Raw genomic sequence first — 16,580 nt, forward strand, 5'->3', positions numbered from 1 at the left:
AGGCTTGCAGTTGTGTGTAAACCTACTATTTGGTCACCCCTAAATAGTGCTCACAAGCAGAAACGGTTAGGCCGATTTCACATTAGCGTTTTGAGGAGCTGCAGAGGGCTGCGGACTTCCTCCGTGAAGCCCCGCCCTCGGCCACACCTTCACCGCTACCACCGCCTACTTCTGCATGCGGTCTGCGTACCTATCTTTAACCCCTTAGTGACAGAGCCAATTTGGTACTTAATGACCGAGCCAATTTTTGCAATTCTGACCACTGTCACTTTATGAGGTTATAACTCTGGAACGCTTCAACGGATCCCGCTGATTCTGAGATTGTTTTTTTGTGACATATTGTACCTCATGTTAGTGGTAACATTTCTTCGATATTACTTGCGATTATTTATGAAAAAAACGGAAATATGGCGAAAATTTTTAAAATGTTGCAATTTTCAAACTTTGTATTTTTATGCCCTTAAATCAGAGAGAAATGGCACAAAAAATAGTTAATAAATAACATTCCCCACATGTCTACTTTACATCAGTACAATTTTGGAAACAAATTTTTTTTTTTGTTAGGGAGTTATAAGGGTTAAAAGTTGACCAGCAATTTCTCATTTTTACAACACTTTTTTTTTTTTAGGGACCACATCACATTTGAAGTCATTTTGAGGGGTCTATATGATAGAAAATAACGAAGTGTGACACCATTCTGAAAACTACACCCCTCAAAGTTCTCAAAACCACATTCAAGAAGTTTATTAACCCTTTACGTGCTTCACAGGAACTGAAACAATGTGGAAGGAAAAAATGAACATTTTACTTTTTTTTGCAAATATTTTAATTCAGAACCATTTTTTTATTTTCACAAGTGTAAAAACAGAAATGTAACCATAAATTGTGTTATGCAATTTCTCCTGAATACACCAATACCCCATATGTGGAGGTAAACCACTGTTTGGGCGCACCGCAGAGCTTGGAAGTGAAGGAGCGCCGTTTGACTTTTTCAATGCAGAATTGGCTGGAATTGAGATCGGACGCCATGTCACGTTTAGAGAGCCCCTGATGTGCCTAAACAGTGGAAACCCCCCACAAGTGACCCCATTTTGGAAACTAGACCCCTTAAGGAACTTATCTAGATGTGTGGTGAGAACTTTGAATGCCCAAGTGCTTCACAGAAGTTTAGAATGCAGAGTCGTGAAAATAAAAAATATTTTTTTTCCACAAAAAAGATATTGTAGCCCCCAAGTTTTTATTTTCACAAGGGTAACAGGAGAAATTGGACCGCAATAGCTGTTATCCAATTTATCCCGAGTACACTGATGTGCCATATGTGGGGGTAAACCACTGTTTGGGCGCACGGCAGAGCTCAGAAGGGAGGGAGCACCATTTGACTTTTTGAGCGCAAAATCGGCTGTCGTGTTTGGAGACCCCCTGATGTAACTAAATAGTGGAAACCCCCCAATTCTAGCTCCAACCCTAACCCCAACACACCCCTAACCCTAATCCCAACCCGATCCATAATCCTAATCACTAACCCTAACGATAATCACAACCCTTACCCCAAAACAACCCTAATGTCAACCCTAACCATAATCCTAATCAAAACCCTAAATCAAACACACCCCTAATCCCAATCTCAACCCTAACCTCAAACCTAATCCTAATCCCAATACACCCCTAATCACAACCCTAACCTTAACCCTAATCCCAAACCTAACCCTAATCCCAACCCTAACCCTAATACCAACCCTAATCCAAACCCTAACCCTAATCCCAACTCTAACCCTAACTTTAGCCCCAACCCTAGCCCTAACTTTAGCCCCAACCCTAACCCTAAGGCTACTTTCACACTTGCGTCGTTTGGCATCTGTCGCAATCCGTCGTTTTGGACAAAAAACGGATCCTCCATATGTGCCCGCAGGATGCGTTTTTTTGCCCATAGACTTGTATTGCCGACGGATCGTGACGGATGGCCACACGTCGCGTCTGACGTGCACTGGATCAGTTGTGTTTTGGCGGACTGTCGGCACAAAAAACGTTCAATGTAACGTTTTTTGTACGTCGCGTCCGCCATTTCTGACCGTGCATGCGTGGCCGTAACTCCGCCCCCTCCTCCACAGGACATAGATTGGGCAGCGGATGCGTTGAAAAACTACATCCGCTGCCCACGTTGTGCACAATTTTCACAACGTGCGTCGGTATGTCGGGCCGACGCATTGCGACGGCCCCGTACCGACGTAAGTGTGAAAGAACCCTAACTCTATCCCTAACCCTAATTTTAGCCCCAACTGCTCTTCTCCTGTCGGCCGGCAGAAGGCGATAGATGGAGGGCGCACTGCGCACGCGCCCGCCATTTTCTTTTCCCCGGCAGCCAGGAGGAGCAGCAGGAGGATCCAGGGACACCGGTGAGTATGATAGGGTCCCCGAATCCCCCTATTTCTCTGTCCTCTGATGTGCGATCACATCAGAGGACAGAGAATTACACTTTGATTTTTTTTTTTTTGCGGTCGCCGGTAAACAGTTAATTACCGGCGATCGCAAAACAGGGGTCGGTAATACCGACCCCGATCATGTTCTTTGGGGTCTCGGCTACCCCCGGCAGCCGAGACCCCAAAGATTCTCCCGGTGCTGGCCGGCGGGCGCACTGCGCCCGCCATTTTGAAGATGGCGGCGCCCACCGGGAGCCACGAGGAGCACCGGGGAAGATAGGTGAGTATCGGGGGGCTACCTGGGACCCCTTTTCTCTGTCCTCTGATGTGCGATCACATCGGAGGACAGAAAAATTAAAAAGAGATTGCGGGTTTTTTTTTGGGGGGGTTTTTTTTTGCGATCGCCGGTAAACGGTTAATTCCCGGCGATCGCAAATGCGGGGTCGGTTAAAAACCCCCCGAATCATGTTCTCTGGGGTATCGGCTACCCCCGGCAGCCGAGACCCCGGAGAAAATCCGACTCTGGGGGGCGCTATTCACTTTTTCCACAGCGCCGTTAATTAACGGCGCTGTGGTTTAAGTACCCTTAGCGGCCGCCGTTAAAAGGCGTATCGGCGGTCGCTAAGGGGTTAACATTAGGTACGCAGGTTGTGCGGTTGTATGCGGATGCTTCGGCATGCGTCATTTTGACGATGCGGCGACCAGCGTAGGACGCAGCTGGTTGCAATTTCTTTTTCTCTCCGCATTGTCAAAACGATGCATGTGGAAGCATCCGTATACAGCTGCACAACCTGCATACCTAAATGTTAAAGATAGGTACGCAGGCCGCATGCAGAAGTGGGCAGAGGTGCGGCCGAGGGCGGGGCTTCACCGAGGAACTCCACAGCTCACAAAGAGTCATTTTAAAACTGTCTTGTTTACTGAGGAGTGCCGTGAAATTCTGTATGGTAAAGATGGATGGAGTAGTGAATGGTCAGTGGATGGCTACCATGTTCCAACAAAACTGTGACATCAGCAGGCAGGTGGCAGCCTCCTATTTTGGGCCAGAAACATGGAAAGAAAGCTGGTAGGCCCCTTTAAGGTCCCTGAAGGTGTGAAAAATGACCTCAGAAAAAGTACTTTATAGAGATTCTGACCGATCAAAAAGAAAGAAAAGAAGAATTCATAGTACATTAATCTTCATGCTTGACAATATAGCATCTTCTGCTGCAAAGAATACCTTAGCCACTGAATCCTATGGGCAAAAAAAAGGAGAGACACGCATGGTGTGGCCACCATCTTGCACTGACCTCAACCCTATTGAGAACATTAGAAATATCCTCACACAAATAGATCTACAGTGGGGAACAAAAACAAAAAAAAGTATTTAGTCAGCCACCAATTTTGCAAGTTCTCCCACTTGATGAGAGGCCTGCAATTGACATCATAGGTAGACCACAACTAAGAGTCAAAATGATAAAACAAATCCAGAAAATCACCTTGTCTGATATGGCAAGATTTATTCAGCAAGTTATGGTGGAAAATAAGTATTTGGTCATTAACAAAAGTTCATCTCAATATTTTGTTATATATGCTTTGTTGCCAATGACAGAGAACAAACGTTTTCTGTAAGTCTTCAGAAAGTTGGCACATACTGTTGGTCGTATGTTGGCCCATTCCTTCATGCACATCTCCTCTAGAGCAGTGATGTTTTGGGCCTGACGCTGGGCAACACAGACTTTCAAATCCCTCCAAAGATTTTCTATGTGGTTGAGATCTGGAGTCTGGCTTGGCCACTCCAGGACCTTCATATGCTTCTTACGAAGCCACTCCATTGTCCTGGTGGTGTGTTTGGAATCATCATGCTGAAAGACCCATCCGTGTTTCATCTTTAATGCCCTTGCTGATGGAAGGAGGTTTGCACTTAAAATCTCATGATACATGGCCCCATTCATTCTTTTATGTACATGCATCAGTCATCCTGTTTCCTTTCCAGAGAAACAGCCCCAAAGCATGATGTTGCCACCCCCATGCTTCACAGTAGGTATGGTGTTCTTTGTATGCAACTCAGCATTCTGTCTCCTCCAAACATGACGAGTTTTGTTTCTACCAAAGAGTTCTACTTTGGTTTCATCAGACCATATGAAATTCTCCCAATACTCTTCTGGATAATCCAAATGCTCTCAAGCAGACTTCAGATGGGCCCAGACATGTACTGGCTTAAGCAGGGGGACACATCTGGCACTGCATGATCTGAGTCCTGCATAGCGTGTTACTGATGGTAGCCTTTGTTATGGTGGTCCCAGCTCTATGCAGGTCATTCACTAGGTCCCCCCGTGTGGTTCTGGGAATTTTGCTCAACGTTCTTGTGATCATTTTGACCCCACGGGGCGAGATCTTGCATGGAGCCCCAGATCTAGGAAGATTATCAGTGGTCTTGTATTTTCTTATTACTGCGCCCACAGTTGATTTCATCACACCAAGCTGCTTGCCTATTGCAGATTCAGTCTTCCCAGTCTGGTGCAGGGCTACAATTTTGTTTCGGTGTCCTTCGACAGCTCTTTGGTCTTCCCCATAGTGAAGTTTTGGAGTATGACTTTTTGAGGTTGTGGACAGGTGTCTTTTATACTGATAAGTTCAAACAGGTGCCATTACTACAGGTAATAAGTGGAGGACAGAAGAGACTCTTAAAGAAGTCGAGAGCCAGAAATCTTGCATGTTTTTAGGTGACCAAATACTTATATTCCACCATAATTTGCTAAATAAATCTTGCCAAATCATACAAGGTGATTTTCTGGATTTGTTCTCTCATTTTGACTCTCATAGTTGTTCTGCCTATGATGTCAATTACAGGTCTCTCATCTTTTTAAGTGGGAGGACTTGCACAATTGGTGGCTGACTATATACTTTTTTCCCCACTGTATGAGGGTGGGAGGCGATTCACATCAAAACAGCAGCACTGGGAGGTTATTCTGACATCCTGCAAGGGAATTTAAGCAAAAACAATCCAAAAAAACTCACAAGTTTAATGGATGCAAGAGTTGTGAAGGTGATATCAAAGAAGGGGTCCTATGCTAAGAAGAAATTTGGCCTGTTAAGATGTTTTTGATTGAAATCGCTTTTAATTTCAGTAAACGTAACCTCTTAATGCTTCACATTCAACAGATTAACATTTTCAATTCTTAACAGCCTATAAAACATTTGGAAACTCTGTTGTACATAATTTGGAACAGTACATTGAGTTGTTTTTTTTTTTGACTCAAATTTGATTTAGACTCTAAACGGTTGATTATTTGAAAATTATACTGACTCATTTGTATCCACCATTTAGAAAAGTCAGGGAAATAAAGCATTTTCATAATTTGGAATGCGGTGAAGTTATCTAAATATGGAACTTTTAAGCTAGCACACTTCGTTACAAAAAAGTCCATTTTTGGATTCCTACATGTATAATCTCTGGAAGGGGAGCAGAGCTCTCTGGGTTCAGTATCCACATACATGGATGATAAGATTCCTTACCTCAAAAGCATCTCTGCAAGTTTCTAGACCAATTTGTAGCAACAACTGCTTCACCCTTTTTCGTGCCCTTCTTATTTTCTCAAGATTAGTGACAGGTGTCTGGAGCATACTGGCGGCACTAAACCGAAAAGGGAAGAAAAAAAACATAATTTAACATCTATTTAACGCACTCTGCATAATTATAGAACGTCCTTGTTACTTCACATCTCTCATGCTGCACCCTGTTCCCATCTTGGTTCTAATTATGCATCTGGTCACCTTTCCCCCTTTTGGACCATTTTCTTCACTGCAATAGTGGTAAAACCGTCAACATTAAATTTAGGTCAACAGAACTGAAAAAGGGGTATTTCAGGTGGAAAAATATTTTGAAATCAGCTTAGGCCCCCTTGACAATTCAGCATAACACAGATATCGAAAAAATGGTACCGGTGTAATCGGTGTGTCATCCCTTTTTTCGGAATGGCTTTAGAAAAACAAAAATCAATTCCAAAACTTCTATATTATGCAGTTTTAAACACAGAACACATGGCTGACAAGTGGATGCCATCCGTGTGCTGCACGTTTTACATTGACCCATAGACTTGTATTGGCCCTGGCCATTCGTGCTGCAGGTAAAAAAAAAAAAAAACTACGGTAACATGTCTGTGTGATTTGCAGACATGTGGTCCGTGCAAAAATATCACAGATTATAATGGACTAGATGGTGGCCCGATTCTAACGCATCGGGTATTCTAGAATATGTATGTAGTTTATTTATGAAGATTTCAGAATAATGCAATGAACACAGGATTTTCTGGGTAAAATATATTTATCATTAAATTTTATTGCTCATAGAACTTAATACAATTGAATGAAATTATGAAACAGATCATCAAAATACATAAACCATTACATGAATATCTAACTGAATTTAAATAAATCATCGAACAAAAGAAGTACATCGACACTAATATATTTGTTAAAAATATCAACCCAAAATATTTTTGTACACATTTTTAGTGAATACCTTTTGACTACCTATAAGCAACTTTCATTGTAACGGGGTAGGAAGAACTTGCACCTTGACGGTGGATCTCATTTTAACTCTTGAAAATGCAACGTAGAGTTGTCCATGACCAAAAACAGGCTCCGGTAGATATATGCCAACACAGTGTAGAGTTTGACCTTGTGACTCGTTTATGGTCATGGCAAAAGCTGGTTTAACTGGAAACTGTCGACGCTGAAGCCTAAATGGAAGACCGGTGTCTGTAGGACATAAATCAATGCGTGGAATGAACACTTCATCTCCTTTTCCTGATCCAGTGATCACTCTTGCTTGAATGACGTTAGAATGGAGTCCAGTAACAATAAGGAGAGTTCCATTACATAGACCATTTTTTGTATTTAGATTCCGCAGCAACGTTATGATTGTTCCAACTTTGAGTTGTAGTCTGTGGGATGGCATTCCTGATGGCATAAGACTTTAAAAATTCAACTGGATAATACTCTCGTTCATCTTCATTATCTACATCCGCTGAATCATTACTTTTGTACAACTTATACTCTCCAGGCATTCTATCCATCACACGGGAATTTAGCAGAGCCACGTCATCGTTCTTGGGACAGAGAATTGCATGAGAAGAGGTCGTTCACATCAATTTCTATGCATTGTCCAAAAACATCACTTACGATGCAGTCAGTGCACAACATGTCTTCTGGTATTTCAATAATGTCTTCCCAAAGGTTGCATTCGTTGCCAAGTTCACCGTTACCAAGTTTAAGAAGCCAGTTGCTATACTCTGGGTCAGAAGATCGCATGTTGTTAATTAGTTGAAGTTTATTAAACTGTTTCCAAAGGTCAGCCATTTTTAAGCTGGACTCGATAACATCTGTTCTTGTTCCATTTGGTATGACTGGAAGGCATTGCCTAAAATCTCCGCCAATGACAAAAACTTTACCCCCCCAAACGTAATTTCTTTTTTTTTCAGCAACATTTGTAGTCATTACTTCACGCAGAAGTCTGTCAATTAAGCTCAAAGCGTATTTGGGTGTAATGGTGCACTCATCAAGTATGAAAAGATTTGTGTTCTTTAACAGTCTTCCTGCAAATGTGTCTTTTTTTATTCTGAAAACAGATTTCATTGACTGGAACTGGTATCCCAAGGAGAGAATGGATAAGTGCGACCTCCTCATAAAAGGTTTGCTGCAATACCTGTTGTAGCCAAAGGCAATATGACTTTTCCCAACCCTCTAACGTGATGCATTAAAACTTCATAGAGGTATGTTTTACAGCTCCCTCCTGGACCGTCAAATAAACTTTTTGGCCTTGCATCTGCTTAGTTTTCTATAGCACTCACCATAGTATCATATGCAATCCGTTGTTGTTCATTTAAGGAGTTTCTTTTCTTTGTTGCCAACAATAATTCGTAAGCTTCATCATACTCGAACTTGTGGATCTTGAATTGCAGGCTGTGGCAAATTAAAGTCTGAAAACGTTTTTCCATGCAGTAGTAACACATTTTGGACATCTTGCATGGCATAAGATTCGCAATTTTGACAATTTCCACTTCTGTTGTGAAAATGTAAGCACTAATCCTCGATTGGATGTTCTTTAAAATTTGCCCAAAGTTGAGCCGGATTTGTAGGTGGTCTAAATACACAGATGTAGGCAAACAAATCACTTAGTTGCTTAGGCATATGTTGGGTAACTGCATCTTCTAAAGTAAGTCTCCACACAGTATCATCCAATAGAAGTCCTAAAGCCAAAGCTGCAGCTTTAAATGTATCCTGCAATATGTAAAGCGCTGCGGAATATGTTGGCGCCATATAAATAAATTATAATACTCCATTAACTGTTTTCAAATCCTCATAACTTGTAGCTCCTTTGACATGCAGTAGTAACAGCCGAAGGCAATATCTTTCTTGATCCTTGACACTAACAGTATACATGCGTCCAGTTATTCTGCTAACTCCTCGTTGTCTTGGATTCCAAGTTTTATTCCAAACGTAATGCTCTGGAATCTCTCGGTACAAATACTGCCCTGCGTTTTCGTCACGTTGGTTCGGCAAAAACCATTCCATTAATGTTGATGTCGTGCTTAAAGTTTTTGAGACATCTTTGACTTCAGCATCTTCAAAGAAATAAATCTGCTGCTGATTTGGTAAAATGAAAAGCTAAACGTATAATGGCATGGGACTGTGAATGCATTGGAAATGCAAATATCCTCCAAGCAACTTCTGGAGCACTGAGGTATCTTGAGTCAACAAAAGTTGATGATTCATCGTGATTGACTGTTTTCTGTTGTATTTCGATGTTAGCTTTGTCATGCCCCTTGTAGATGAAAATGGGTATTAGACCTACCGGTAATTCAGATTCCAGGAGTCCATCCTGACAGCACTCTGGAGGACGTCCTCCTCCTCCTTGCAGGGACAGGAAAAAACACACAAAAGGTTAAAAGGTCCCACTCCGCCCCCTTTCTTTCAGTGTTTTGACAAGTACCACACCATGGATGGATACAATTTGAATTCTTTATTAACCAAATCATATTACAGCATATGAAATAGAATACATAGGGGGGGGGGGGGGGAGTAACGGTGCTGTCAGGATGGACACCTGGAAACTGAATTACCGGTAGGTCTAATACCCATTTTCCAGGACGTCCCCCTGACAGCACTCTGGAGAATAGCAAAGAAAGCTCCTTTAGGGTGGGACAACTGCTTGGAGAACCTTTCTCCCAAATGACGTTTGCTGGGCTGCTAATACGTCAAGTTTATAATGTTTGCAAAATGTGTTCACCCTGGCCCAAGTTGCGGCTTTACATATTTGTTCTAAGGACGCCCCTGCTCGTTCAGCCCATGATGCTGAAATGGCCCTAGTAGAATGAGCTTTAATTCCTGCTGGACAATCTACCCCTTCTGATGAGTAGGCTTTAGCAATTACCGTTGTGATCCATCTAGCTATAGAGGTTTTGGAAGCTTTTTAACCCCTATTCTTTCCCCCAAAAAGGATAAATAGGTTAGGATCTTTTCTCCAGGTACTAGTGGCCTCTAGATAGTCTAACACTGCTTGTCCGACATCAAGAGAATGTACAGATTGCTCTTTTGCATTAGAGGGGTTTTCGCAAAAGGAGGGTAAAAATGATCTCCTGTTTTCGGTTCTGTACTGAAGCTATTTTAGGGATAAATTATGGATCTAATTTTAAAACTATATGGTCATCACGAATCTGAAGGTATGGATCCCTAATATATAGGGCTTGAATTTCTCCCACTCTTTTAGCCGTTGTAATCGCTACCAAAAAGGCTGTTTTCCATGTCCGAACCGAGATAGGCATGTCTTCCTCAAGGGTATAAGGGTTTTTACATAGAGCCCTGAGGACTAGGTTTAAGGGTACCGTCACACTATACGATTTACCTACGATCACGACCAGCGATATGACCTGGCCGTGATCGTAGGTAAATCGTAGTGAGGTCGCTGGGGAGCTGTCACACAGACAGCTCTCCAGCGACCAACGATGCCGAGGTCCCTGGGTAACCAGGGTAAACATCGGGTAACTAAGCGCAGGACCGCGCTTAGTAACCCGATGTTTACCCTGGTTACAAGCGTAAAACTAAAAAAAAACAAACAGCACATACTTACATCTGGTGTCCGTCACGTCCCTTGCTGTCTGCTTCCCGCACTGTGACTGCCGGCCGTAAAGTGAAAGCACGTCACCGCTGTGCTCTGCTTTCACTTTACGGCCGGCAGTCACAGTGCGGGAAGCAGACGGCAAGGGACCTGACGGACACCAGAATGTAAGTATGTGCTGTTTGTTTTTTTTTAGTTTTACGCTTGTAACCAGGGTAAACATCGGGTTACTAAGCGCGGCCCTGCGCTTAGTTACCCGATGTTTACCCTGGTTACAAGCGAACGCATCGCTGGATCGCATCGCTAGATCGGTGTCACACACACCGATCTAGCGATGACAGCGGGAGATCCAGCGATGAAAGAAAGTTCCATACGATCTGCTACGACGTACGATTCTCAGCAGGATCCCTGATCGCTGCTGCGTGTCAGACACAGCGATATCGTAACGATATCGCTGGAACGTCACGAATCGTACCGTCGTAGCGATCGAAATGGTATAGTGTGACGGTACCCTAAAGCCCCCGTCACACACAGCGAGATCGCTGCTGAGTCACAAGTTTTGTGACGCAACAGCGATCTCAGTAGCGATCTCGTTATGTGTGACACGTAGCAGCGATCAGGCCCCTGCTGTGAGATCGCTGGTCGTGTCGGAATGGCCTGGGCCATTTTTTGATCGTTGAGGTCCCGCTGGGTAGCACACATCGCTGTTTGACACCTTACCAACGACCTCGCTGACAGGACGTCCCATTCAATCATCATGAAATAGCATCGTTCTACAGGTCGCTACAGTTCGCCGCATCGTTGCTGCGTCGTTGGGGAGATCGCACTGTGTGACATCTCACCAGCGACCACATAGCGACGCTTGAGCGATCCCTGACAGGTCGTATCGTTGTCGGAATCGCTCAAGCGTCGCTATGTGTGACGGGGCCTTAAGTCCCAAGTTGGAGTCAATTGTCTAAAAGTGGGACGTAATCTCTGGATGGCTTTAACAAACCTAATTATCCAAGGGTGAGAGGCCAAAGGATAATCTAAGAAAGTGCTGAGGGCCGAGATCTGCACCTTAAGGGTACTAGGTGCAAGCCCCATATTGAAGCCAGATGAGAGAAAATCCAGAACTCTGGGAACATCCGGGGTCTCCGGCATCACGGCCGACCTGCCACCCTCCATACAGAATCTTTTCCAGATTTTGTAGTAGATGGCTGAAGTTACCGGTTTTCGACTAGCCTGAATGGTTGAAATGACTTCATCGGATAAACCTCGGGCTTTCAAAATGTCCCTCTCAGGATCAATGCTGAAAGGTGTAAACCAAATCGGGTTTTGGTGTAGGACAGGACCCTGATAGATGATGTCCTTCCACAGAGGAAGTTTGATTGAGTTCTCTGTTGTCATGGATCCCAGCAACGGAAACCAGCTTCTTTTTGGCCAGAATGGTACAATCATCAGCACTGTTGCCTGGTCTTCCTGAATTTTCCTGAGTACCATCGGAATGAGTGCCAATGGAGGGAATGTATAGGAGAGTGGTTCTTTCCCATGTTTGGCTTAAGGAGTCGACTGCTTCTGGCATGTCCGAAGGGTTGAGAGAATAGAATCTGGGCACCTTCGAATTTTTTCTTGTGGCAAATTAATCTATTTTGGGAGTTCCCCAACGGTGGCGTAATAGTTGGAAAACTTATTGATTTAGTTCCCATTCTGTTGGACAGACTTTCCTCCTGCTCAGGTAGTCAGCCAGGATATTCTGAGACCCTTCTAAGTTTACTGCTGTAATTGACAGATCTGTGCTCTCCGCCCAAACAAATATCTTCTGTGCTAACTCTTGAAGTGGTTTGTGCCTGGGACCTCCCTGGTGTTTCAGGAAGGATATTGCTGTCATGTTGTCTGTTAGAATATTCACATGCTTGTTTTTTTAGGCAAGAACGATTTCTTCTTAGGGTCTCCCAAACCGCGTAAAGTCCTCTGTAGTTTGACGACTTGTGACTGATGTCTTCGGCCACCTGCCCTGGAAGAAACGGCCTTCTAGATTTGCTCCCCATCCCCACTAATTGGTATCTGTGGTGATTACCACACAAGGGGTCAAGATCCATAGTACACCTATTTTTATGTTGCTGCATTGTGTCCACCACCGTAATGATCTTCTTACTGCCGTTGATAGTTGAATTGTTCTGTCCAGAGACGTTTGGCGACGATCCCATACCGAGAGAACTTGATTTTGTAATAGTCTTGAGTGAGCTTGAGCCCACCTGACAAGTGATACAGGCTGTCCTCTTTCCAAAGATCTTCATGTCTGATCTTATGGTAACCTGATGCCTCAGGAACTCTATGATCATCTTTATCGACTCCATTCTGAACCCTTTGTATTTGACGCATACGTTTAAAGGTTTTAGGTTTATTATCGTGCGGGTTTCTCCTTGACGGTTTTGGGATTGAGAATAGGGAAGAGTAGTGACCTGTGCCTATTTCTGATGAGGGAACCCAAACTATGACTTGAGATCTGAAAAGATTCTGAAGGTCTCAGAACATTGGAGAATTGTATGCCACAGTTGTCGCAGGAGATATAAGCTCTATTTTGTAGCCCTCAGATATTATATTGAGGACATATGCGTTCTTTGTGATCCGCCTCCAGTTGTTCAGAAAAAGACTGAGCCTGCCCCCTATACCTAAGGCGTCATTGCCTTCTAGGTCTAGAGCTTGACCCAAAAAGGGAATTTCTTCCCCTTCTGTTCTGAGCATAGGATCCTTTATAGGCCCCTCTGCTGGATCTCCACTGTTCTCTATAGTCCGGTTGTTTGCGAGGTGGAGGTCTCTTCCGAAAGGGCTGAAATTTCTTGGGTTTATCCTCGGGAAAACCTTTTTTACTATCAGACGCAAACTCTAAAATGTGATCTAATGCCTGTCCAAACACCCTGGATCCTGCGAAGGGAATGGCACAATTTATTTTTAGAGGCGTTCTCTCCCGACCAAGATTTAAGCCATATAGCACTACGGGTTGCATTAGATAAGGAATAATTTTTAGCTGCAAATCTCACTGATTCCGCTGAAGTATCAGCCATGAAGGCCGTGGCAGACTTTATAATGGGTAGGGAAGAAATTATATCAGCCCGCAGGGTCTTATTAACCAAACGTTCTTCTAATTGTCCCATCCACAAGTACATGGAACTGGCCACTGAAGTAGCCGCTATGTTGTCCTTTGTCAGAGCTGCCGATGTTTCCCAAGCTCGACGTAAGAGAATATCTGCCTTGCGGTCCATGGCATCTCTGAGGCTTGACGAATCCTCAAAGGGGATGGCTGTCTTCTTTGTAACCTTGGCCACAGGTACGTTGACTTTAGGGATTTCTTCCCATGTCTTGATATCCTCTGGGTCAAGCGGTAGACGGCATTTAAATTCCCGGGACATCACCAGTCTACGTTCTGCATCCTTCCACTCTTGCAATATCATAAGTCGGATGTGTTCGCTCACCGGGAACACAGTCTGTCTTTGGGATGTAAGACCTCCAAACATCAGATCTTGTCTGGACTTTGGACACGGCTCCTCCTTCATCTGCATCGTATTTCTCACTGCTTGAACTAACACTTCCGTGTCTTCCACTGGAAAAAAACTTCCTTCCTTGATCCTGTTCTAGCGGCAACTCTCCTTCCTCCTAATCCGAACTCTTAGATTCGTCAACTAAAGAAATATCAGGATCCCTTTGTTCTGGGTCGACTCTTGGTCTCTTGCGACTCGGACCTGGACTGGAAGGATACTGCTGTGCCATGGTAGCCAACGAGCTTTGCACCTTCTCCCGAATTAGACTCATCTCTGACAAGAAAGTCGGTTGTTCTTCTCACAACCTTGGAAATACATGAGCTGCAGAGAGCTTTCGTGTATGCTTCTGGCAGCTTTTCATGACATATGGAGCACCGCCTAGACTTCGCCGAGGTCTTGCCTGGCTTTTTTGTCATTGGGAGGGGTGTCTGTGCAACATCCTTATCCTAGACATAAGAATGGGGACTGCTTAGCGTCTACATGTGTGTGTGTAGGTACATCTGCGCTATGCACACTTACCCCAGCCTCCTCACTCCTGACTTCCATATCCTCTGTTGAAAAACAATTAGGCCTGGGTAAATGTACAGGTACTTCTCAAAAAATTAGCATATAGTGTTAAATTTCATTATTTACCATAATGTAATGATTACAATTAAACTTTCATATATTATAGATTCATTATCCACCAACTGAAATTTGTCAGGTCTTTTATTGTTTTAATACTGATGATTTTGGCATACAACTCCTGATAACCCAAAAAACCTGTCTCAATAAATTAGCATATTTCACCCATCCAATCAAATAAAAGTGTTTTTTAATAACAAACAAAAAAAACATCAAATAATAATGTTCAGTTATGCACTCAATACTTGGTCGGGAATCCTTTGGCATGGAGGCAATCAGCCTGTGACACTGCTGAGATGTTATGGAGGCCCAGGATGCTTCAATAGCGGCCTTAAGCTCATCCAGAGTGTTGGGTCTTGCGTCTCTCAACTTTCTCTTCACAATATCCCACAGATTCTCTATGGGGTTCAGGTCAGGAGAGTTGGCAGGCCAATTGAGCACAGTAATACCATGGTCAGTAAACCATTTACCAGTGGTTTTGGCACTGTGAGCAGGTGCCAGGTCGTGCTGAAAAATGAAATCTTCATCTCCATAAAGCATTTCAGCCGATGGAAGCATGAAGTGCTCCAAAATCTCCTGATAGCTAGCTGCATTGACCCTGCCCTTGATGAAACACAGTGGACCAACACCAGCAGCTGACATGGCACCCCACACCATCACTGACTGTGGGTACTTGACACTGGACTTCAGGCATTTTGGCATTTCCTTCTCCCCAGTCTTCCTCCAGACTCTGGCACCTTGATTTCCGAATGACATGCAAAATTTGCTTTCATCAGAAAAAAGTACTTGGGACCACTTAGCAACAGTCCAGTGCTGCTTCTCTGTAGCCCAGGTCAGGCGCCTCTGCCGCTGTTTATGGTTCAAAAGTGGCTTTACCTGGGGAATGCGGCACCTGTAGCCCATTTCCTGCACACGCCTGTGCACGGTGGCTCTGGATGTCTCCACACCAGACTCAGTCCACTGCTTCCTCAGGTTCCCCAAGGTCTGGAATCGGTCATTCTCCACAATCTTCCTCAGGGTCCGGTCTCCTCTTCTCGTTGTACAGCGTTTTCTGCCACATTGTTTCCTTCCAACAGACTTACCATTGAGGTGCCTTGATACAGCACTCTGGGAACAGCCTATTTGTTGAGAAATTTCTTTCTGGGTCTTACCCTCTTGCTTGAGGGTGTCAATGATGGCCTTCTTGACATCTGTCAGGTCGCTAGTCTTACCCATGATGGGGGTTTTGAGTAATGAACCAGGCAGGGAGTTTATAAAAGCCTCAGGTATCTTTTGCATGTGTTTAGAGTTAATTAGTTGATTCAGAAGATTAGGGTAATAGGTCGTTTAGAGAACCTTTTCTTGATATGCTAATTTATTGAGACAGGTTTTTTGGGTTATCAGGAGTTGTATGCCAAAATCATCAGTATTAAAACAATAAAAGACCTGACAAATTTCAGTTGGTGGATAATGAATCTATAATATATGAAAGTTTAATTGTAATCATTACATTATGGTAAATAATGAAATTTAACACTATATGCTAATTTTTTGAGAAGGACCTGTATAGTCCCATGACAGAAGGACACCGCAGCAGCCGCTGCACTCACCCTTTATCTCCGGCATTGCAGACACCTCTGCTCCAGCCCTCTGTGCCAACCTTGTCAATCTGGACTGAATGACCGCGAGTATCGTGCACCTGCGGTCGGAAGCCTGTGCAACCTAAACAAATTTTGGCACCCGCTGCTCCTCACACGGTGGAACGCTGGCTAGATGCACGCTGAGATAACAGGGATCGCTCAGTTATTATGCTTACTTCTGCGTTCCATGAAATGGCGTCCGGGACTGATCGAGAAACGCTGCTGACGTCACCGGAAATTACGCTCGGCTACCATGACTACCTACTTCCGCGTTTCACGCAGTGGAACGTACGCTGGT

At 43.9% G+C, this 16,580-nt stretch overlaps 1 protein-coding gene across 6 annotated transcripts in view; it reads right to left on the bottom strand.

Annotated features, from left to right (window-relative positions):
* ADNP2 (ADNP homeobox 2) overlaps nt 1-16,580 on the bottom strand; it is a 70,116-nt gene that overhangs the window by 25,480 nt on the left and 28,056 nt on the right. For all 6 annotated transcript variants that reach the window (XM_069730910.1, XM_069730909.1, XM_069730905.1 and 3 more), the window contains one exon: nt 5,916-6,033. In XM_069730910.1, the coding sequence (XP_069587011.1) occupies nt 5,916-6,023 (108 nt within the window). In that variant the 5' untranslated portion in view covers nt 6,024-6,033. The remainder of the gene's footprint in view (nt 1-5,915; nt 6,034-16,580) is intronic.

This window comes from Ranitomeya imitator, chromosome 6 (assembly GCF_032444005.1).
Source record: "Ranitomeya imitator isolate aRanImi1 chromosome 6, aRanImi1.pri, whole genome shotgun sequence".
Taxonomy (NCBI): Eukaryota; Metazoa; Chordata; class Amphibia; order Anura; family Dendrobatidae; genus Ranitomeya; species Ranitomeya imitator.